At 43.2% G+C, this 24,748-nt stretch overlaps 2 protein-coding genes across 8 annotated transcripts in view; both read left to right on the top strand.

Moving 5' to 3' along the window:
• LOC311616480 (uncharacterized protein) overlaps positions 1-24,748 on the top strand; it is a 360,599-nt gene that overhangs the window by 185,533 nt on the left and 150,318 nt on the right. The gene's annotated exons all lie outside the window — the stretch shown is intronic.
• DGKG (diacylglycerol kinase gamma) overlaps positions 1-24,748 on the top strand; it is a 197,368-nt gene that overhangs the window by 37,777 nt on the left and 134,843 nt on the right. For all 7 annotated transcript variants that reach the window (XM_084871804.1, XM_084871805.1, XM_084871807.1 and 4 more), the window contains 4 exons: positions 11,495-11,571; positions 20,211-20,376; positions 20,882-20,944; positions 24,041-24,211. In XM_084871804.1, the coding sequence (XP_084727930.1) occupies positions 11,495-11,571; positions 20,211-20,376; positions 20,882-20,944; positions 24,041-24,211 (477 nt within the window). The remainder of the gene's footprint in view (positions 1-11,494; positions 11,572-20,210; positions 20,377-20,881; positions 20,945-24,040; positions 24,212-24,748) is intronic.

The raw sequence follows: 24,748 nt of genomic DNA, 5'->3' as shown, positions 1-24,748 counted from the left end.
GGGAGGGTGCAGCAAAATACAGTGGTGGCTACACCCACATTCACACTCGGGAATGGTAAGGAGAACTTCTGGGTTACATGAGAGGAGGAGCAAGCGGGGAGTGGAGGAGGACACAAGAGAAATGGGAGAGCAGGCGGTCTTGGCCCTGCATGTCAAGGCATGGCCTGTGGACCAAGGTGGCAAAATTTAGAACCATGAATTTGGTGGCCATATGCAGAGTAGCCTGGTGAAGGAAGCTGCCAGTTCACGGACCTCAGGCAGTAAGTAGCCTCTAGGTGAAATCTAGTCTGAGCTGAGGAATAGAGTTAAGATGATGAATGTGGCCATAAACAAATGCTAATTTGTGGAAAACTGCAGTGGAAGTATCATAAAAACTTATGGAGCTAGCACTAGATGGTTTGGCTCAGTGGAGAGAACATCAGCCTGCAGATTAAAGGATCCCAGGTTTGATTCTAGTCAATTCTCAGTAGGGGGCATGCAAGAGGCAGCCAATCAATGATTCTCTCTTGTCATTGATATTTCTATCTCTTTCTTTCCTCTCCCTTCCTCTCTGAAATATCTACACTAATAAAAAAGAAACATGCAAATTGACCATACCTCTGCTCCGCCTACCAGCCAATCAGAGAGAGTATGCAAACTAACCCAACTAAAATGGCTGCCACCACGGAGCTGGAGCAAGCAGGAGGCTTGGGTTGCCCCCAGAAATGGAGGAAGCCAAGCTTCCCATCTGCTCTGGCCTGCCCTGGCCTCTGCTCAAGGCTACAAAGTTTTCATTATAGAAAATAAATAAATTCCAACAAAGATGGTGGTGCTACAGAGCTGGAAACAGCCAGAGGCTTGGGTTGTCCCCAGCGATGGAGGAATCCAAGCTTCCCACCACCCTGGCCTGCCCTGGCCTCCCCTCAAGGCTATAAAGTTTCAATTATAGAAGATAAATAAATCCCAGATACCTTCTTCCAACTGGCCCTGGCCTATGCTTGGGTCACCAGGGGGTGTGGCCAGCCTGCAAACCACCACAGGCCCCTCACCCAGGCTGCCCCACTCCCCCAGTGAACCCCCACCCTGATCTAGGACACCCTTCAAGGCAAACCAGTCAGCCCCCACCCATGCACCAGGCCTCTAGCCTATCTAATAAAAAGGTAATATGCAAATTGACTTGTCATTCCAACACACAAGATGGCTATCCCCATGTGGACACAAGATGGCTGCCACAAGATGGCCAGCAGGGGAGGGCAGTTAGGGGTAATCAGGCTGGCAGAGGAGCAGTTAGGCATCAATCAGGCTGGCAGAGGAGTGGTTAGGGGGTGATCAGGCTGGCAGGCAGAAGCAGTTAGGGGCAATCAGGAAGGCAGGCAGGCAAGCAATTGGGAGCCAACAGTCCTGGATTGTGAGAGGGATGTCGACTGCCGGTTTAGGCCTGACTCCCCAGGAACATCCCCAAGGGATCCCAGATTGGAGAAGTTGCAGGCTGGGCTGAGGGACACCCCCTTTCTAGTGCACAAATTTCATGCACCAGGACTTTAGTGCAAAAAAAAAAAAAAAAAAAAAAAATATATATATATATATATATATATATATATATATATATACACACACACACACACACACACACACACACACACACACACACTCACACACTCATGGAACTAAAGGAAGCCAGCAAAGACACCTTGAAATCTGTTAATCTGTGGGAATGGCAACATTAGGATTCAGGGCTGGTGGGTGGTTTGGGAACGTTGATGATGACAGGTCTACTTCTGCATTTATATGTGCTAGGCTCCAGGAAGCCAGCAATGAATGAGACACAATCCTGCTGTAAAGAGCTCCCAGCCCAGTGAGGAAAGACAGACAGGACTTAAACAATGATGTTCAGTATGACATGTGCCAGTGAGTGGGGAGCACAAAGGAGGAGACCTAGTCCAGCCTGGGGGGAGGCTTCCAGACTCCAGAAGCACTAGTAGGAGGGAGGACAAGGAGGACCTTCCAGACAGAGGATGTGGCTTGGGCAAGACAGGGAGGTGAAACAGGGTAACTTCAAGAACTGCAAGAAAGGGAAAAAAAAAAAAAAAAAAAAAAAAAAAAAAAAAAGATCTTCAAGCAATTGCCAGTCTGGGAACTTTGTGCTCATATTGGTGGGTGGCATGGTGGAAGTTGGGCAATAAGTGGAAAGGTAAATAAGACCCCATCTTAGGGGCTGCAGCTTTCTAAGTGGAACATCCTGTGGATCCCAGGAAGGTAGGTAGTGGGCTTGGGTAGAAATGAGGGTTAGGCTATAGCTCTGACTTGGGAATCCTTGTGTAGAGACAGCAGGAAAGAAAAAAATAGGAATTAAGGCCCTTCAGAGAGCAAGAATGTGAGGAGAGAAATGAGAAAACAGGCAGCAAGACAAATTAGTGAACAAACCATACTGGTTGAGGCAGCTAAGGGACAAAGGTGGTCCAAAGGTGACAAAGCCATCCAAGAGGCAGGGTGTGCAAAGAGGTCAGAGTATCTGTAGGAAATGGCTCCTTTGTGGATCTGGTCTTTCAACCATCAAGCTCTGTCTTTTTCAGACCCTTCCTCATTTTTTCCTAGAACTGGGTGAGATACTCTGGCACCATTGTTCTAACAGGAGAAGGGGGAAAAAAAAGAAGATTTAGTTCTTAGAAAATGATTAATCCTCAGAGGAAATCCTGAAAAAGGCACTTATACCAATTTTAGACACATTCTGGTATTCAGTCAGATTGCATTGCTATAGCAACTGCTCTTCCATAACCACTTACACTGGAGCTCTACAATAGCAGAGTAACTGAAGTGGACAGCCTGAGAATTGGTAACTTTCCCCAGCAGGGTTTCCAGGTAGGAAAGCCCAAGAATTTGAAGGCCAGATGCCTTGGTGTGTTCTGTTTATGTAGCATAAATCCTATACCTTCTTTGGTGGCCTTTTATCACAGGAGAAGTCATGTGAAAACTGCCCTTGTAAACATATGTATTTATTTTATATGTTTAATTACATAAGTATACACATTTATAGTTTATGTACTAGAGGCTCAGTTCCCGAAATTCATGCACTGGGAGGGAGGTGTCCCTCAGCCCAGCATGCAACCTCTTCAATCTGGGACCCTTCAGGGGATGTCTAACAGCCAGTTTAGGCTCAATCCCTGTGCAGTAGACATCCCTCTCACAATCCAGGACTGTTGGCTCCTAACTTCTCGCCTGCCTGCCTACCTGTTTGCCCCCTAACCACTTCTGCCTGCCAGCCTGATCACCCCTTAACCACTCCTCTGCCAGCCTGATCAACTCCTAACTGCTACCCTGCTGGCCTGATCGCCCCCAACTGCCCTACCCTGCCAGCCCAATCACCCCCAACTGCCCTCCCCTCCTTGCCTTGTTGCCCACAACTGCCCTCACCTGCTGGCCTGATCACCCACAACTGCCCTCCCTTGCCGGCCATCTTGTGGCAGCCAACTTGTGATGACATGGGGGCAGCCATCTTATGACTACATGAGGGTAGCCATCTTGTGACTACATGAGGGTAGCTATCTTATGTGTGAGGGTGTGATGGTCAATTTGCATATTATCTCTTTATTATATAGAATACCCATATATACCATTGGCAGGAAGCTTAATGTGAATTAGTAGTGTAAAATACTAAAAAAAAAAAAAGATGTGATATTAAGACTTTTTTGTTACAAAATAAAAACAAGTATAAAATTTGAAAAGCCAGAAATTTAAAGATACTCACAATTCCACCTGCCAGTGGTAACCACTAACATTATATTAAAAACTATAGGTCTGATGCACCAAATTCATGCATGAGGTGAAGGGTTGCCCCTAATTACCCCCTTTGCCAGCCTAGTTACCCCCAACTGCCCTCCCTCCTAGCCTGGTTGCCCCAACTGCTGCCCTCTGCCAGCCTGGTTGCCTCTCACTACCCGCTCCCCTGCCAGCCTTTTCACCCCCAACTTGCCCCCTGCTGGCCTGGTCACTCCAACTGCCCCTCCCTGCTGGCTTAGTTGCCCCTTCTCTGTCCCCCCTGCCAGCCTGGTACCCCACGCAGCCTGCTGGTCAGTTGTTTGGTCATCCCTCCCTAACCTCCCTGATGGCCTTGTCACCCCACACAGCCTGCTATTCAGTTGTTACTGTGAGGGTGTTATGACTAATTTGCATATTACCCTTTTATTAGTATAGATGCCCAGTTGGTGTGGCTCAGTGGTTGAGCATCAACCTATGAACCAGGAAGTCACGGTTCAATTCCTGATCAGGGCACATGCCTGGGTTGCAGGTTCTATCCTAGTGTATGGGAATGCAGGAGGAGACTGATCAATGATACTCTCATCATTGATGTTTCTATCTCTCTCGTAGCCTCTCCCTTCCTCTCTGAAATCAATAAAAATATTTTTTAAAGTATACACAGATATCTCAAAAATGTATACATTTTAACAGTTGATAGCTCAATTTTGAAAATGAAATGTTTTTTAACAAACACTGCTTTTATAATTATTCAAAGTGTGATATATACATTTGGGGGGGGCATCGTATATATTAAGCTATTTGTACCATTAGGCTATTTGCTGTTTTCTTCACCCTAACAATATGTTTAAAGTATCTATTTATGCATCAAAACAATTTTAGAACTTAGTGGGTTAAAGCAACTAACCCACTTTTGCTTTCCCCCGTGATTCTATGGCTCAGGAATCTGCACAGGACACAGCAGGGATGACTAGTTCCTACTCCACACTGTTTGGGGCTTTGAGTAGGATGCCTCATATGATCCAGCATGGCTGACTCCTCATATTCTGGTGCCTCAGTGGTCCTCCAAGGGGCTTCTTTCTGTAAGCACTTTCTTATCTCCCAGGACCTCCCTGTTGGCCTCTCTTCCCAGCAGAGGACCCTGGACTTTTTTACACATGGCTTGGGCTCCAAGAGCATAAAAGCAGCTGCTGCCAGGACTTTTTGACACCTGGGCTCAGAGGGACCTGGGTGGAAATGAGGATTAGGCTATAGCTCTGACTTGGGAATTCTTATGCAGAGACAGCGGAAAGAAAAGAAAAAATAGGAAGGGAAACCTTTCTGAGAGCAAGAATGTGAGGAGAGAAAGGAACTCTCTCCACATTCCATTGGTAAAAGCAGTCCCAGGCCTGGCCCAGATTCAATGCTATAAAGAAATGGACTCCACATTCTCTGGGAGAGCAACTAACACGGGGAGGGGAAGATTGATGACAGCCATCTTCACAGACCAGCTAGCACCCAATATAGTACATCATGCATTCCCGTATCATGCAGCACTTTTCAGAAGCATGGTTTTTAGTGGTTGCAGAGATTTCTTTTGAATACATATACATTATTTTATTTAAACAAACCACTGATAATGATCTTAGAATCCTATATAATAAAAGGCTAATATGCAAATTGTCTCCTCGAAGGGGAGTTCAACCTGGAGTTTGACCAGCGACCAGGGGGCAGGACCAGCCGGCCAATCGCCCAAGGCCCCTACCCTCGCTGCCCAACCAATAGGACCCCACCCATGCACAAATTCGTGCACCAGGCCTCTAGTTATTAATACACTCACAGTGTCTAGTAGAGTGTACTGATATCCACATTCTCTCCTGCCCTGATCAGACCTCTCAAGAGAACTGAATTTATTTCCAGGCATCAGGGTTCACCATGAATATGGACAAACTGGAACTTGTTTGAGAAGTGCAGAATGGTGAGGGGCCTCCCAGCCTGAAGTGGCTGAAAATACTATACCTATGTACTGGAGAAGGTCAGACTCAAGGAAAGGTGTATTAAAATAGCTACAGTGCTATTGCAGGGAGGGGTTGTTAAGCTAATTTGAAATGCCTTCCAGAAGAAGCTCTAGGACTAATGAAATGAAATCATTGAAATAAAGACTTTAAAGTAAGGAATATACTGATTCTTAGTGGTCACACCTGCCCAAGAGGAAACACAATTGACTTAAAAGCAACTGAGTTTCCTTTCCCTAGAACTGTCTGGGCATAGTTGGCTGAGACACTGCAGAGGATATTAGAACATCAGATGTCTGGTTGTTTAAATGACCTTCATTAGCCCTTCCAATATGTAGTTTCTATGTTTAAACAGGTTTCTTTCAACCCCAGAGGATATGAGCATATGGGGATTCCTCCTACTGACCCTCCCCCTAACAGCTTTAGAAATATAATTGGCTTACTGTCCTTCTAGTCTTGATATTTGGGTGGAGGGGAGTTTTCATCAGTTTTTTTTTTTTTTCATTTAATTTTTTAAAAAGAAACTACCAGCTTATTCAAAAAAAGAAAAAAGGGATAGAGTATCAATTTTGAATTTTAATTCTCTAAGGAATTAGAGCAAATATTTCTTACATCAGCTAGTGGTTGCTTGATTTTGTAGATCTTTTAAAGTTTGGAGACATCTTAGCCATCATTAAACCCAACTTCTATCTATTATACAAATGAGAACATTAAGTTCTGAAGACCCCAGTGACTTGCCCAAGATCACCTAGAAGGTCAATGTCAGAATAAGAATTAGAACCAAAATTCTCAATCCCAGTTCAGATGCAATTTACTTCAATTTAGTTCTAACAAATTAAACAGAAATGTATTCATTGGAGTCTAATCTCAACCATACATTGCTTAATATAGATATCAATTCAATTACAATAGAACAAATTTTTAAAATACATTTAAAGAGAATGAATCAGTACATTATGCTATTCAGAAATATATTTCATTCAACTCCTATCAAGGTTAGGCAAAGTATCTGACTTTTAGAAGTATGTAATTTACACTCAAAATTCAAACCTATCAGTGTGAATATGGAAACCAGAGGAAATGTCTAGGACTGATTTGTAGAAAAATGTGGAACTCTAATTGAGTTTCTCTGAAACCTTGCTATTTAATTGGCCATGTCCACTTGCTTCCATCTTGGAAGGGATAACCACTTCATTCTTACCCACATCTTTTTCACACAACTGACTCTCTTTATTAGCGATAACTCGGACTCTGACCTCAAGCAGTAACATAATCTATGGATAAGGGAAGACTTCTATGGAACAATGGTTGTAAAATGTGAATGTGTGTGTGTGATCTCCTGGAAATCTTGTTAAAATGAAGATTCTGAATCATCAGTCTGGAGTAGTTCTAAGATTTTGCATTTCTTTTCTTTTCTTTTTCTTTTTTTTTCCTTCATTGATTTCAGAGAGGAAGGGATGGGGAGAAAGGGATAGAAACAATAATGAGAGAGAATCATTGATCGGCTGCCTCCTGCACATCTCCCACTGATGATCGAGCCCACAAACCAGACATATGCTCTGACCTGGAATCCAACCATGACCTCCTGGTTCATAAGTCAGCACTCAACCACAAAGCAACACTGGTCAGGCAGATTCTGCATTTCTAACAAGCTCCCAGGCCATGCTGATGCTGGTGATACAGAGATCACAATTTTAGTTACAAGAAAGTACAAGTTGTCTGATCCATTTCTCCACATTCACCTGAAATATGATTGATGAGGCCAAATTATTTGGAGAAAAGGGGAAATTTTGTTGGCAATACAAACTTTACTTACACAAATAAGCCATATGAGTCATTCAGATCACTTAGGATGAATCAGAAAATCTTAGTATTCTAAAGAGGGTTTTCTTATTTCAGCCAAAATTCCCTCTGCTCCAATGTAAAGTCTTTTTCTTTTATTCTATATACTAGAGGCCCAGTGCATGAAATTGGTGCAAGAGTAGGCCTTCCTTCCCCCTGGCTGCCTGCACTGGCTTCCCTCTGGCACCCAGGACCGACCTGGGCTTCCCTCACAGCCCCAGCTTCTTATGAAAGAACATCCGGTCTAATTAGCATATTATGCTTTTATAATTTTAGATAATACTGTGGCAGAACCATCACTTCAACAGGTTTTCCCAAGTTGTTAGCTTGGTGGGTCTCAATGGTACTCAGTCTTCAACTACAGTGGGAAGCTTTGAACACTTCTAATGTCCTTCCCACATCCCGATAACCCTGTACCCTTGGACTGTTTAATCATGATCTGTAGGCATCGAACCCAGGTGTTAGTGGTGTCTAAAGCTCCTCACATGATTCTAACATGCAGCCAAGGTTGACAACCACTGTCTACCTTTTCTCCCTACGCCCCTGGGAATATAGGACAAACCCAATCCCTTTTTCAGCCCTCATTTATTTCACAAATCTTTATGGAGCATCAATGTTATGCCAGGCAATGGGCTACATGCTAGAGATAAGCAGTGAATGGGAAAAGAGGTGTAACTGGGAGGTGCCCATGCTTATGAAGCTGGACCTTCTTACACATACTTCCACATTCTGCTCTAGGCCCATTCATCTTGGATAGAAAGGTGGGCCTGGGGATCCAGTGCTCTTAGCCCTGGTGTATGTCTTTCCAGGACTCCTGGAAAAGCTCATTCTTGCTTTTGTGCATCTCACTATGTTCTTGACTCCCTGGAGTACTTAGAAAACTTATACATCTCAGCCTTCACAAGAAGAAAGAAAATCTAATTGTTTGTGTTTTTTTCTCATGTACCAACTTGCTCCTGTGTCTTCCCTCTATGGATGCAGAGTCATTTATGGTCTTCTCAATCTGTAGAATATGTTCCTCTAGCCTCCTCATCATGTTTGCTTGTTTGTTTTGTTGTTGATTTTTGTTTTGTGTTGTGACAGGCAAGCTTTTCTAGTTAGCCACAGATATATAGGAGTGTTGCTTAAGGTCTCATCAAAAGTGAGGTCCAGCCAAAACCAGTTTGGCTCAGTGGATAGAGCGTCAGCCTGCGGACTGAAAAGTCCCGGGTTCGATTCTGGTCAAAGGCATGTACCTTGGTTGTGGGCACATCCCCAGTAGGGGGTGTGCAAGAGGCAGCTGGCTGATGCTTCTCTCTCATCGATGTTTCTAGCTTCCTATCCCTCTTCCTTCCTCTCAGTAAAAATCAATAAAATATATTAATATATTGTCCTCAAATAAATATATTGTCCTCAATCAAAATACTGGTTTTATACTACTCTCATACTAAGAGGACCCATGCTCCAAAATTTACTTTTATTAATTTGGCCACTCTGGCTGAGCTGAAAATATGCCATTAAAATAGAGTCTAAAATATAGGGGTTTTAAAAAAAATAATTAAGCTTCTCACAAGATAATTTGAATATAATTTATGTATGTTGTTAACTGAGCTCTGGCCTAATTCTAAACTCTCTCCCACTTCGTTGCCAGAGTGGCCTTTAGGAAACAGAGACCCAGTTATATTTTCCCACTACCCAAACAAATTTTAACAGTTTTAAATCAATGTTCTTAACTTGATATTCAAATCTGGCCCCCACAAATCTGTCCTGAAACTACTCTCTGGTTTTAACTTTTCCTAAATGTCCTGTGATGCCCATCTACACATTTTTATGCCCTGCCCCTTCTGTAAATACCTTTTACACCTTATGTCTGCCTTTCAAAACCTATGCATTCTTTACAACCCAGCTCAAATGATACCTTCTTCAAAGGGTATACCCAGTCTTCATTCCAAACACCACTAGCATCCTACTTTGACCTCCTTCCCACTCATTTTACTTCTTCTGCTGCATGCTTCCTAGAGCTTCATATTATTGCTAATGTATCAATTATACTTTTCCTTGTGTTAGCAAATGTTTGGGAAGCAATATTTACTTAAGGAAAAGTAATATAGACTTTTGAGTCAGACTAGACCGAAGTTCAAACCCTGATTCTTAGACAAGTGACTTAATTTTTCTGAATTGCAGCTTCTTCATCGGTAAATTGAGAAAATATTACCAAAATTGTATGGATTGGTAGGGGATAGTATATGATAATATGCAATAAAGGTCTCAAATAAAGGAAAGCTATTATTACCACAGTGGTTCAGATCATCTCCCTGACTAATTCATCAACCGTACCTTACAGCATCTTATTCTCCAAAGTGTTTTCTGAATTGAATGGAAGCAGTCCAAACCAATGGCATCTGCTGCCTGGATCTCACTGAGCTATTAGTGTTTCAACATCTGTTTTGACTTTCAGAAAGAATGTCCATTTTTAGGCATCAGCAGCATTTTCATGTGGCATTTCAATATGTCTCAATCTTGAAATGATTATAATTTGTGCTTGATTGAATCCAAATCAGCAATGCCATGGAGAACAGCCCAGCCCACGAGCATGTCTACTTTACATAGGCCTAAGAGAGCATAGCCCTCTGGTATAAAGAGTCTGAACACCAAGGAACATTGTGTCACCTTCTAATGACATTGTCCTTTACTCAGATGTCTAAATAGTGGCATCAGTGGAGCTTAAAAAGCTCTTAACAATCCAGAATACCACAAAACAGGGAGAGCACAGAGTATTGGTAACTATACCGGATGCACTCAGAATGTATCTATAATAACAATTATAGACTCTATTTTATTGACTTCTAATTTCTTTGTAAACATTTCCACCAAAAGAATCTACCCATTTTTTTCAATAGGTTCTGATTTATTTCCTATGGAAAACAGAATATTCTAAACCACTATTTTTCATGAATACCTGGTCCCCATTTCAGCACCAAGGACAGAGTATCACAGGGTTTAATGCCCACCCATCCTAATTATAATTAACAAAAATTTATTAAATATATTTTATTGATTTTGTACAGAGAGGAAGGGAGAGAGATAGAGAGTTAGAAACATCGATGAGAGAGAGTCATCGATCAGTTGCCTCTTGCACACCCCCTACTGGGGATATGCCCACAACCAAGGTACATGCCCCTGACCGGAATCGAACCCGGGTCCCTTCAGTCCCCAAGCCGACGCTCTATCCATTAAGCTAAACCAGTCCCAGCATAATTAACAAAAATTTAAATGTTTTAAAATTTTTGTTCAAATGTTTTTGGTATGATATACAAAGACTCGTTAGGCTATCACAGCTCTCGGTGTAGAACTAAGGCAGGATATGGACAAGATAGACAAGTTAATAATGATTATAACACTATATGACAAGTGCTATTATATAGACTTATGTACAAGTCACATGAGAACCATGGGAGGGAATAATTGATTGGTAAAAAAAAAAATGCTTTACAAAGGAGCTGATATTTGAGCTTGGCACTGAGAATTGAGTAAACTTTGCAATGCAGAAAAATACCATGGAGAGTACTGGTATTTCTGGAATTTGGTTTGGTGTGGCTGAAAAGTGGCAAGCTAAGGTGAGAATTAACCTTAGACTAGGTTGTCACATACTTATATATTAAGATAAGGGGATTATGTTTTATCCTAGAAAAACTGAGAGCCACTGAAAGGTTTTTGAGCAGGGGCATAGCAGGGGCATAGCCTGATTAGACTTGTGTTTTAGCAAAATAGGAGAGAGAATATAATGAAAAAAAAGAAAAAGAAAAGAAATGAGAGGGCAGGAGGATAGGGTGACATTTATCTGTATGGTCCTGGAAATGAGGGACTGCTCTCACAGGGAGAATTTACTTGGCCCATCTCCCACCAGCTGTTCACCAGTGTTTCACATGTGGACTCTGTTTCTCCAGATTCTTCTAAGAAGATAAAGGATGTCTTGGCTGAATTTAATGAGAGTGGAAGCCTCAAACAATGTGACTCACATGAGGTAAGGAAATTTCCATTTCAAGCCTTTAAAAATTTCATAATCCAGCTTTCTACAATTTGTTCTCCTGTTGGAAGTATAGTTCACATTGAAGAACTTGTTTCTCAACATGTTTTTTCCTGTCTCAAGTGAGTTATTAGTGCTACCTAGAATTATACAGTTCCCAAGTCCATTCACCCTCTCATTGTCCTATAAACCACATCATACCTTCTCTCTTCTCAAATCTCTTATTTTTTATTCCTCCTCATAGAGAGTACACAGTTTATTCAGGGATTTCTGGATATTTGGTCTGGTGTGGCTGAAAAGTGGCAAGCTAAGGTTAGAATTAAATAGACTAGGTTACCACATACTTATATATTAAGATAAGGGGATTATGCTTTATCCTAGAAAAACTGAGAGCCACTATGTTTTCTGCTTTATGAAAAAATGGAAACAGCCCTAGCTGGTTTGGCTCAGTAGATAGAGTGTTGGCCTATGGACTAAAGGGTCCTGGGTTCAATTCCAGCCAAGGGCACATTCCCAGGTTGCCAGCTCAATCCTCAGAAGCGGGCATGCAGGAGACAATGGTCAATGATTCTCTCTCATCATTGATGTTTCTATCTTTCTCTCCCTCTCCCTTTCTCTCTGAAATACATATATATATAAATTTATATATAATTTTTTTAATGAAAGCAGTCAGAAGAGATCTTCCATAAGATCTCTACTCACATACATACCTTTTCTCCTGTAACAAGAAATGAAATCTCCATGCTGTTAATTCTAGCCCCTCTACTGTGCACTCAATCCTATCCTCTTTTGATCTATTGACAGGCATTGCTTCAGCAACTCTATCTATCTATCTATCTATCTATCTATCTATCTATCTATCTATCTTTCTATCTATTTATCTTCTATCTATTTCTACCTCTATCTCCTTCACATCAGATTCTTCTATATATTTTGTTTTTCTCATAAAGATATTTCTCCTATATTGAAAATGTTCTTCAGATTCCACTTCTCCCTCTAGTTACTATCTCATTTCCTTCCTGTCCTTTATTGGAAATCATTTACTATGCAAAAGATTTGTCTGTACTCATTGCCTTCAGTTTCTCTTCTTCCCACATTCTTGAAAGCTTTGCAATCAGCATGTAGCACCTACTCGGCATCTAAAACCACTAGCCTATAAAGCCAAGGATCTCCATGTGGCTAAACTCAATCCTTACTTTACTCAACAGAATTGGTTGAGTAAATTATATTTGAACATGGGTGGCCAAATTCTCTTCCACTTTCTTCACTTGGCTTTTAGGATACCATTGTCTCCTAGTTTTCCTTCTGGTTTAAAATTCAAATAAGTATCTCAAACTTAACATGCACTAAACTAAGCTCCTTGATCTTCTTCTGTAAAACCTGTTTTCCCAGCAATCTTCCCATTTCATCAAATGGCAATTCCATTTTTCAAGTTATTCAGCCTAAAACTATGAAGTCATCATTGACTTTTCTCTTTTTCTCACATCCCACATTCAATTGGCCAGCAAACCCTGGCACTTCTCCATTTAAAATATACCCCAAATCTAGCCACATCTCACCACTAGCAGTGCTCCCACCCTGGCCTGAGTCATCACCATATTCTTCCCAGATTATTGCAGTAGTCTCCTAACTGGGCTCCCTGTTTCTGCTCTTGACTTTTAAAGTCTCTTCTTCACACACATCCTGAGCAATATGCTAAAACCTAAGTCAGATCATGTCACTGCTCTGTCAACAATCTCCCATGATTTCCCCCCACTCCCACAACTGCTACTCAGAATAAAAGTCAAGATCACCACAATTTGCAGCTCCCCCTTCACTATGACCCCATCTCTTGCTATTCTCTTCTCCTCATTTCTTTCTAGCCATATTAGCCTCCTTCATGCTGTCAATAAGCCTCAGGCGCCCTAACCTTAGCACCTTTGCACTTGCTTTTGCCTCTTTCTAGAATGTTCCTAACCCAGATAAACACATGGTTCATTTTCTCACCTCAAGCGTTGGCCCAAGTCATTTTCTTAGTGAATATCACCTTCTCTATCCCCCTGCTCTGCCTCTTTTTCTTCCTTAGTACTTCTCACCATCTGGCCCACTATGTAACTCACTTATTTATCTATCTCTGTATAGACACTTATTTGTTCACTGCTGTGTCTCAGGGGCCCAGATGAGTATTCAACACATAGCAGACACTCAGCAAATGTTTGTTGAATAAGTGAAGGAATGCAAGGCCTCTCCCACTTTCAAATTCAACTCATCTAATGTTTCTTGAACATCCAGGCATGCAGAACATCTAAAGATGAAAAAGTACAATTTCTCCATTCTGCAACTTACTTTGTACTGACAGGGTCAAGTTTAAGAGTCATTGCCCTGGACTCACATGGGGTTTATGTTAGACCCCTACCTCTGCTGCCAACCAGCAATGTGGCCTTGAGTAGTATTTTACCTCTTTGAGCCTCAGTGTTTCATCTGTGACCTGAAGATAACAATAACAACAAAAAGGACCTTGAAGTTTGCAGATAGTAGATTAAATGAGATAATGTTTGCAAAGTGTCTAAAGTTTCGACAGGACACTGAAAAAGGTTACCTGTCACTGCTTCCCTTCTATCCCCGTACCCCAGAATGTTTTCAACTCAACTCCTTTTTCCCTGTTCCTGGTTCCTATTATGAAGGCCAGTTGTGGAAAAGTGACCTATCTGTCAGGCAAACTTGAGGAAAGGCCACTTATTCATATTGTCAACCTTTCAACAAACTTTGAGTCAACATCTCTGCTGGGCACTGGGCAGGAATCCATAGAGCCCATGCTCTCCAGGTACATCTGGGAGGGATGTTGGATAAAATGCACCCATCATCAAGAGAAGAATGCCAGAGGAAAGTTGCTGGAACTGAAACAAGACTGAGTATGCACCATTTCAAAAGACATTCCTGAAGAGAAGCCATGCGGGGAAGATGGCAGAGCCAACAAAGAACTCTCAGCCTCCCCCCACTCACACCCCCTCCACTCCCAGCCCAGCTCCAAAAACACGGGGAACAAAGCCTAGCGGGGGCTGCTAATCAGCCTGTCCGCCCTGAAGCTGGCAAGTGGGAGGGGAACAATTTGCTCAGGGCCACCCAGAGTGTGAAGGCCACAGGAGCTTTCAGAAGCAGGGAGCGGCAGCTCAGCTGTTTATGAGCACTCTTGCCGCCCCCTCCGTCATCCTGCTGGCCCCCACTCTTTGTATGTGCAGCACTGCTGTGTCCCAGGGGAATTCTGTCACTCTGATTTCATTCCCTTTCACAATGTGTCTGACTTCTAATAGGTGTAATGTCCTGGCATGGGGTTGGGGAAACAACAGGGTTTAATTTCTCTTAAGCTTGATGGCTTACTGCTGCTAAAATGTCTCCACAAGAAACAAGCTAGCTGTCAGAAGGGTCAGGTGACTAGCAGAGCGAGGTGGGGAATAAAAGTCTGTAGAGTGGCAGGGCCGCACCTGGCCATGCGCAGTGTGCCCTGGACCATCGGCATTGTGTAGTTCTTTGGAGAGCAGAGTGCAGCTGAAGACTGTCAGGAAGTGGACAAGAGCATCAAAACAAAAGGGACATGATGGCTTGGTGGCACTGTGACCTAAAACTGATACACACCGATACACAAATCAGTTCTGACATCGTTTTATGACTTTGAGCAAGTTATTTATGTCTCAGAATTTTTTTTTTTCATCCACTAACAGCAGTAACAGTTCCACCTCCCACTATTGTTTTTGGACTTAAGGGAGACAATGCATGTAAAGTGCCTCATGCATGGTAAACTCTCCATCTAGCTCCCCTTCCATCTTAACCAGTGTAAGAATGAACACACTCTCCTTACGCAGGTTGTAGCAGCAATTGCCCAGCTATATGGCATATGGATCAGACCTTACATGAAAGTCGCAGGAATTTTTTTGGTGGGGTGGGTAATAGGCTTGAACAATGTCAGAAGCTATGTTATTACTCCAGGGCTCAGAGAATTGCCAATGTGCCTCATAGCAATTAGTTATCTGGTTCGGACGTAGTACCTAGCCACTCCCCTACCCATCAGAGATATTGACTAACAGCTACTCTGAATCTGGCCTGTGCTCATAAAGATCCTATTCTCTCATAATCCAAGTATCATTTTGACAATGGCACAGTCACATTTCTTGGCTACTGAAATTGGGGTGTCTAGAGGGAGTGGCAGGAAACAGATGTCAGCACTGGGACCTGTGGTGGATACAATAACAGGAGCACTGGACTAGGTGTCAGAAGATCTGGCTTCTGGTTTAACTCTGCCACTAGCTAGGGGGTAGGGTTGGGAGGGGTACAATCACTGAACTTCTAGGCCTCAGTGGTGTAAGGAGATCTAGTCTCATCTGAACTATTTTGATGTGAATGCTCTGTGTTTCCATGTTTATTTTATACCACCCTCTTCTGTGGGATAGGAGCATAAATAATAGAACATGTGTTCATTCATTATTGTTTTCTAAGTTCTTGAAGCACTTTGTTCATTCTTTTCCTATGGTACTCACCACTGTTGACCTGTTTTAGTTTTATTTCAATATTTTTACCATATATATATATATATATATATATATATATATATATATATATATATATATATGACTGAATCTCTTGAAGGCATGGACCATGCTTAACTCATTGGTGTGTTCCTCAATGCTGTCCAGCACTGTCTTACAGTAATCAGGGGTCTTCAAACTACGGCCCACGGGCCACATGTGGCCTGCAGAGGAGTCTGATCCGGCCCGCCAGGTTTTTTGGGCAGTGAGTGCAGCCGAGGTGTTACAGTAGGAATTAGTAGTTCATATAGTCCAGCCCTCCAGCTCTCTGAGGGACCGTGATCTGGCCCCCACTTTAAAAAGTTTGAGGACCCCTGGTCTTACTAGTATACTTAGGCGACTCAATTTATACATGAATGGACCCTACAATAATGATGACAGCCAACCGTACCAATTAGGAATCCAGCAATCATTAAAATACCCATCAGGAAACACTGTTAGGTAGTAATGGGGAAACAGATTAAATAAGACATTTCACTACCTTCCAGGATCTCTACATCTTGTCAGGGAACAAAGGTATATCACAGACAACTATATATTAATAGAGGGCAGCAGATATGAGTGTTCCAAAACAGAACCAAGGTGGAAAAGTACAGCAATTCAGGTGCAGGAGGTCACGCCAGGGCCCCTGGAGAAGGTGGGATATGAATCAGACCTTAAAGGATAGCTAGAATTTTAACAGGTAGAGACAGAAACAGTTCATGCAAAGCACATGGAAGGTTGGCCAGAGAAGAACACAGAGATCTGAATAGAAAGCATGTGGAGGTATACAAAGGCACTAATATGAGAAAAGACCAGAATGGTCTCAGAGCTTGAAGTCACTACAGATCTAGGTTGGAGTGGGATTATTGGAGCGCTGTGAATCCCAGACTTAGGGAGTGCAGAGGAGATCACTGTACTGTGGAAACACTACATGTTAGACCTTCTATTTACATCGATCTTTATTTCATCTAATTTCTTTTTTGTGTTTGATTTATAGAGTGAAATAGAGGAGCACATAGTACATGTACATAATTTATAAGTAAAGATAAATGGAATGTTTGCTTCAAAATGTTATGGAGGCACGCATAATTTTAAAAATTTGGAGACAACCTATCTCAACTCTCTTATGGGCAATTAGAAGCCATGGAGATTTCTGAGTAAGGAAGCACTCTGCTTCAGGAAGATCAACCTGGCAAGGAAGGATAAGATGGGGAGGCCAGCAGATGGAGGTGGACGTAAGGAAGCCTTTGAGAGGTATTGCCACAGTGCAGGTAGGATACGTGCAACAGAAGTCTGAAATCCAGGTCAATGGGGCCTTAAATGGCCCCCTTGTCATGTTGGTGGTAGATGGGCAATGGACACAAGCAGACCTGGATGTGACAGACATTGCAAAAGAACAGCAGACAGAAGGGAGAGATAAGAACTAGTCTCAAACTGCTGGGAGTTGAAAGCTGAGCATGGGATGTTGGGAGAATGATGGCATTATTAACATTAACAGAAACTGTTGGAAGAGGAACTGGTTTAGGGAGGAGGCTAATTAAGGTTTAGAACTTGAGGTCTCCTAGCCCAGCACTCAGAAACAGAGTTTAAAAGAAAGGAGAACCAGCCAAAAGATCTAAATCTCACACTGACCTTGTTTGACAGCCTTTCAGCTTTGGTTTTTATTTTTATGTGGTTTTGTTTTTTGTTTTGGAGGGGGTGTTGTTGTTGTTGTTTATTTGTTTTTAATATATTTTATTGATTTTTTTTATAGAGAGGAAGGGAGAGGGAGAGAGAGTTAGAAACATTGATCAGCTGCCTCCTGCACACCCTCTACTGGGGATGTGCCCACAACCAAGGTACATGCCCTTGACTGGAATCGGACCTGGGATCTTTCAGTCCACAGGCCAATGCTCTATCCACTGAGCCAAACCAGTCAGGTCTCAGCTTTGGTTTTTAAAGAGCATTGCAATTAGGCTTTGCTTAATGTTCTTTTTATTGAATCACTTATACAGTCTATTTTCCAGAAATATTTTATGCTAATAGTTTTCAATTTGATGCTAACCAAAAATGAAAAGATTAGCAGGACATTTTGGAACTCAAAACTACATTTTAAAATAGTACTTGTCAACTGAAAGAGCACAAAAGAAAAAACAATGCAAAAAAAAAAAAAGCCTTTAAAAAAAAAATAACATGCTGCCAGCAAATACTTTGTCAAATCAAAGAAAAGAACCAAAATATTACCAGACCATGGAAAACCAAGAATTTCAAAAAGAAACGTGAATGGAATGCTACAGAGAAGCCAAAGATGAGAAAGTATAAAAGCGACAACTGCATCTGTGACCTTCAGGAGAGGGGGGCCAGAATCCAAAGTGAATGAGATTAAGCAGGTGAGGAGCCTAATCGGGTCTGTTTGGAGGAATTGGAAGGGGAAGGGAAGAAGGACAGGCTAGTAGCTCAACTAGCCAGCAATTTATTTGGAATGGTGACCTTGAACCTGCTTGCAAGTAGAGAAGCAGATGCTGGGAGATGCCATCAGAGGCAGGGAGGGTGGGGTCAAAGGTCATGCTGAATAGAAAGTAGGAGGGAAAGTTTTTGCACTTGCATACTGGAAAATGAGAGGTGGATGTGTGAGGAAAAGACATCTGTGCTGATAAGGCTGTGGAGACAGAGATAGACAAAAAGGGGATGAAACAGAGAGACACAGAGACTCAGGGGCAGAAAAGACTGAGAGGGAGACAGATTGGTAGCTGTGTCCAACATTTGCTTAGAAATCCATTTATCTGGAAAGAGCCTATATTATCCTGTCTCCTCCAAACTGCAAAGGAGAAATATAGAATAGCTCTGCCTGGGGTAGAATAGAACTGCCTGCAACTTCCCAATGGGGTCAGGAGGGCATTTCTTGTTTTTAAGGCCAAGACTTTGTATCCCAAACCTGATGGTAACCAGGCAAGCCAGCTCCTGGTTCTGGAAAGGCTCTCAGAGCTTCCTGAAGAGATAAAGGGTTAATTGCTATCAACATTTTAGAGGAGAGCCAAGTAGGATCCCAACCAGGGATTTTATTCTCATGACTGTTATTATTCACAAAAGCCTGCATGGCAGATCTTGGAGTAATGCTTCCTCAAATGAGCTCCAGGAGCATCTGCCGATTTGACGAACAATCTAATGCCATCAAAGCAGGAGCCAGTGATGACTCACTGCAAACTGTTGTTGAGTGTTGCTTGAGTGCAGCAGCCCTCCCTGGCATGGTAGCTCCCAGCTTGGGCCCGGGAGCCCAGAGGCACTGGGAGATAGACAGCAGGGAGAGGCTCTAGTTTGGGGCATGTTTCTGGGTTCTATCCTCTGTCCTTGGCTTCTTGCTCTTCTCCCAGCACCTAAAACCTTCACAAGGACATGTTTTGAGAATAGCTGATCCAGACACATACCCTCCCTGCTGTTAATCTTGAGGTTTGTCCAGGGAAGGTCAGTTATGAAAAAATAAAGGATGGAGCCTGTCCTTTTCTCTCCTAGCTCTTTTCTATTTTATTTTATTTTATTTTATTTTATTTTATTTTATTTTATTTTATTTTATTTTATTTTATTTTTACTTATTTTTTTAAACCTAAATACTCAGGAATTATCTTACAGCACTAGGAGAAAATTGACATATCAGAGAAAAGCCATTCTTTTCCACTGTGTTTTCAACAGCATGCTTCATCTTAACCAGGATTCCAGGGCACTGACCTGGTCTTGCTCATTGGAGACCAGTCCTTCCCAGGGGTCTGCATGCAGGCAGAGCCCTGCCCTGGGGCCTCCATGCCCAGAACTCACTCTCCATCACTCCCTTTTTACCTAAATTTAGCAATGTGTTACAAAAGCCTCCTGTGGTTCCCTGCCCCACTAAACCATGCAGCCTCTAGTGTTCTCTCTTCACCTCCCCCACCTGCTTCCTGCGCCTGTCCTTCTCTGTCACCTCCTGGCATTTTCATTTCTGCCCCCACCAACCCCTCCACTTCCTTCCACTTTCCTTTCCATTTCTCTCACCTGCCAGCTCGCTCCCGGATTTCTTTTCCTTCTGTGCCTCCTCTCTGTCCTTGGACTCTCTCCACTGACTTTGTCCTTTTTGTCCCTTTTCAGACAATTAGCTATGATGTCTTCAAGCTGTTCATGAGGGCATACCTGGAGGTGGACCTGCCCCAGCCACTGAGCATGCACCTCTTCCTGGCCTTCAGCCAGAAGCCCAGACAGGAGGTCCCTGACCACCCAAAGGAGGGGACCAGCAACAGTGAGGCCAGTGCCCCAGGTACATGGATCAGCATTCTATGGAAGAGAGGTTTTGCAGCTCTAACCCACTTGCCACAGGCATAGTAATTTCCCCATGGAGTATGACTGAGGAACAGGGGGACAGACCTCCTTTCTTTACTGGACCTCACAGGAAGCCCTGTCTGATATATCTCTCAGTAAGGGGGCAGGGCATAATTCTTGCCACTCAGGAGCAGAGGGGAGGATGGGGGAAGAGGAGCACAGAGAGAAGAGAGCCTTCTGCAAAGGCTGCCACATTCAGCTAGTGTGCCCAAGCTGCAACCAACCTGGGAGTATCGCAAAGGTATGGTATGGTCACAGTTTCTTGAAACTTGAGTTATGATGGGGGAAACACAGTCAACCCCAACAAGTAAGCATGAACCCAGCTGACACCCAGAGACACAGGTACAACCCAAGTGATCCAGACCTTGAGGACGGTCCCTTAATGGCCCCTCTAGGAAGCTGGAGGTGTGGGCTGGTCTCTAAATCTTCTCTTTGTTCTTCAGAGTCTAATATACAGAATGTGGATAATGCTGCCAAAGCCGATGAGGCCTGTGCTCCTGATATGGGTAAGTCTTTGGAATACGAGATTTGGAGAGGAGGGGGGAAGACTCATTCTTGAGGCAGACTGGGGAAACTTAACCAACAGTTAGGTCTCCATGTAACTAACTGTATGCTCCTGAGCAGATCCTGTCTGCCTCCATCTCTGGGGCCCCTGTCATGCAAATGTACTGGGGCTCGGTTGGCTGGGTGACAGTTCTTGGGCTACCAGTAGGTGGCTGGAAGGGGGGAGAGCAAGGTAAGAGTTTGCTTTGGTTCAATTCCAACAGCATTCATAAATGCAGGTTTGCGTAAGAAGAGAGGAGGAGCAAGGGAAGCCAGCTAACATTGTTTTGAAGGTCTATTTGCCAGGCACTTCCTTTATTTAGCCTTCACAGTCATACCACCTTCCACGTTAAGGAACTGAGGCTTTAGCAGTTTATAATCCACTCTATGACCTGCAGAGCTAGGATTCAATCCAGAATTGTCCAACCCCTAAATTCCTGCTGTTTTCTACAACATCTATCTGTGCTACAGTTTCCCCATCTGTAACATGAGTTGATAATGTATTGACATGGAGTTTGAGTTTTATGTATAAAGTGCTTAGCACAGCACCTGAATCATAGTGAATGTTCAAAAAATATCAGCAATTATTATTCAGGCCACCTCTCTAGAATTGCATTTTTAATTGATTTTTTAAATTACAATTGACATACAATATTATATTACTTTCAGGTGAGTATTCTTTACTCTTAACTCATCATGGTCTGCCAAGATCTCCTTTAACCTGCATCTTCAGTTGCCAAGCATATCCATTGGGCATCCTATTGCCATGGAAGGGCTCTCAGGGGCTCTCCTTCTGCCAGCTTCTCTTGAGGCATTAAATATAAAGAGTCAGAGAATCAGGCCTAATTTTCTACAGGCCTGTTATTGTCTGGAAAATACTGAGTCACATTGATGAGTTCCAACTCTTGGGATGTGCCCAGGAAATACAGAATACAGTTTTATTGTATTTTTCACATCTATATGTATGAAAGCCTAAGCGACTGCCCAACCTTTGAACCAGTAGCTATGATGTGCATTGACCACCAGGGGGCAGATGCTCAATGCAGGAGCTGCAGAGCTGTGGTGACTTGGTAGCTGTGGTTCTCAGGTGACACACCTGGCACTAGAGAGGAGGGAGCCCGATTCCAGGGTTCGTCACCCAAGAACTGCCCTCTCGCAATTTGGGATCCCCAAAATCAGTCAGAGAGCTGATTTTGGCCCGATCCCCACAGGCCAGGCCAACAGACCCCACTGATGCATGAATCCTTGCACCAGGCCTCTATAGATATGAAATAATACAACTGAATGAGAACTAATTATAACAGGGACTTAGGATCTAAAAATTTCTTAGAGTAGTTTGACTCTCCCCTGTCATAGTAAAAAGAGTAACTAGAAAGAGCATTAAGTTTTCAATATTTAACTGAAAGACTGGGGATATCAGAAATTTACTATGGATGGAAAGCAGAACATGGTTGGGAATGGAAATTCCAGGTTACTCATGGAGCTCCAGAGAGCAAGGACTCAGAGCATCAGCGCCTTCCTGAGGCTTTCAGGGACAAGGTATGGACTCACTCATCCCCCTGCAAGCATCCCATCCAATCATGCCATACATTGCCCCTTGGATAAATGGAGTTAAATAACAAATAAGCCTCAAATCTTATGTGGAATAGAGGAGGCATATTCTGACACAAATCATTCTCCTGGTAAGAAAGAAAAGATAAGACTGGAAGTTTTGAGGTTCTAAACTCTCAGCAAGAAAATCAACTATGAAAAGAATTTGCCCCCCTCTGTGTCACTGAGCCCCAACCCCCTTTGTTTGTTTGTTTTTGTTGTTGTTGTTTTTTAAATATATTTTAATGATTTTCTTACAGAGAGGAAGGGAGAGAGATAGAGAGCTAGAAACATCAATGAGAGAGAAACATCGACCAGCTGCCTCTTGCACACCCCCTACCGGGGATGTGTCCACAACCAATGTACATGCCCTTGGCTGGAATCGAATCTGGGACCTTTCAGTCCACAGACCGATGCTCTACCGCTGAGCCAAACCAGTTTTGGTCCCCTTTGGTTTTTATAGAACTGCCCATAGGTACTTCTTTTCCCAGCTCTGGAACCCTGGGCTGGGACCCCTTGCACCTCCAGGCAGCCTTTGCAGATCTCCCTCCCAATTAAAAAGTGTGCTTTCTTTTTTACTTCTCTAGTTGTTGGACTTCCATTCAGCCAGCTTTCCAGTGCTTCTGGATGATAGTTGTTCTGTATTTTGTAATTTTGATGTGGTTGTGGGAGACAGTAAGTACAGGTACCTATGCTGCCATCTTGGTTCCCCATTCTACTATCATCTTTTCTGAAAATTCACAGAGTATAGGTGAATTGCTTACAAATATATAGACACGTCAAAGAGTCAGTATAAATGCCACTAACTGGATTTCTGGGACCATTCATCTATAATAATAAAATTGTAATATGCAAATCAACTGAATGGCCAAACAGCAGAAGGACCGTTTGGATGACCATGCTATGACACATACTGGTGCCAGGCCAGCCAAGGCAGATGCAATGTGATTGGCTGGTGGGGGGGCACTATTGCCCCACAATCACTCCATAGAGGGAGGCCCAAGCCACCACCAGCAAGGTGATCAATCAGGGGTTTCACAATTGTCCCAAAGAGGAAGGCCCTGGTCACTGGCCAGCAGGGCAATTGACCAGGGCAGGGGAGGGGGCCTCTGTGATCACCCCAAAGAGGGAGACCGAGGCCACCATCTACAGGGTGATTGATTGGGGGGCTCTGTGATCAATCACTCCAAAGAGGGAGGCCCAATCTACCCTGCCAGTGGTGCTGTGGCAGGTGGGTGGGGCCTCCCTCTGCAAGACAATCAATCATGGCGGTCCCAGACTGCAAGAAGGCGCAGGCTGGACCCCACCCAAGTGCATGAATTTCATGCACCAGGCCTCTAGTTTGATTATATTTATGTAACCAATGCTTTTGAAGATACTTATATAAACTTCTTGCCTCTGACATGAAAAGGATTTAGTATTTACTAAACATTAAGAGTCCTCGAATGCTTTCCTCTTGCCTATTACAGAATCAGAGATCACCAAGAAGCAAGTGCCTGCTAAAGACCAAGGGGCTGCAATCTCCCTGAGAAACCCTGTTGCTCAATCTTTAGGCTCTGAGCCCCCGACAGTGTACCTGAAGGATGTCGCGTGTTACCTGTCCCTGCTGGAGACAGGGAGGCCTCAGGATAAGCTAGAGTGTAAGTATTCACCCTGTCAAGGGCTTTCAGCTTTTTCCTAGGAGAAGGTTGAGTGTCCTACATACACATGATTGTAAACATGTTGGAGATTGTTATGGGACCCTGGTTAGAGGTCCTGTCTCCTTAGGAGAGTTTTTGCTGCCCTGTCATCAGCAGTGATGAGAACATTTTCTAGAATTCACCCTGGCGCACAGGACCAGGTGTATAGAGAGCAGGAAGTGCATGCAAGACCCTGGTACTGAGGACCGGGATTTGGAAAGGAAAGGGGTCTCCACAAGGGATCGAGACTCCCCTCCTTTGCTGGCAGGCTTCCCTGAGATGCTATAGCCAGGAAGCTGCTGCCTCCTCTTAGTAGTAGATTTTACAAGAGAAAATATTCAGTATCTGTCATTCTTCCCCTATTCTGTGCCCAAGCAACTCTATAACTATGAGAAATGTTGTTTTTCCTTTGAGATCTAATCAGCTTCTATCTTGTTAAAGCTTATTTACATTTTCACGCATCTTACCCCAAGTTTTTTGGCCTCTAGAGAAAGAGGT

This window comes from Pipistrellus hanaki, assembly GCF_964339955.1.
Source record: "Pipistrellus hanaki genome assembly, chromosome: 2".
Classification (NCBI taxonomy): domain Eukaryota; kingdom Metazoa; phylum Chordata; class Mammalia; order Chiroptera; family Vespertilionidae; genus Pipistrellus; species Pipistrellus hanaki.
This window is presented reverse-complemented; position numbering and strand designations above follow the sequence as displayed.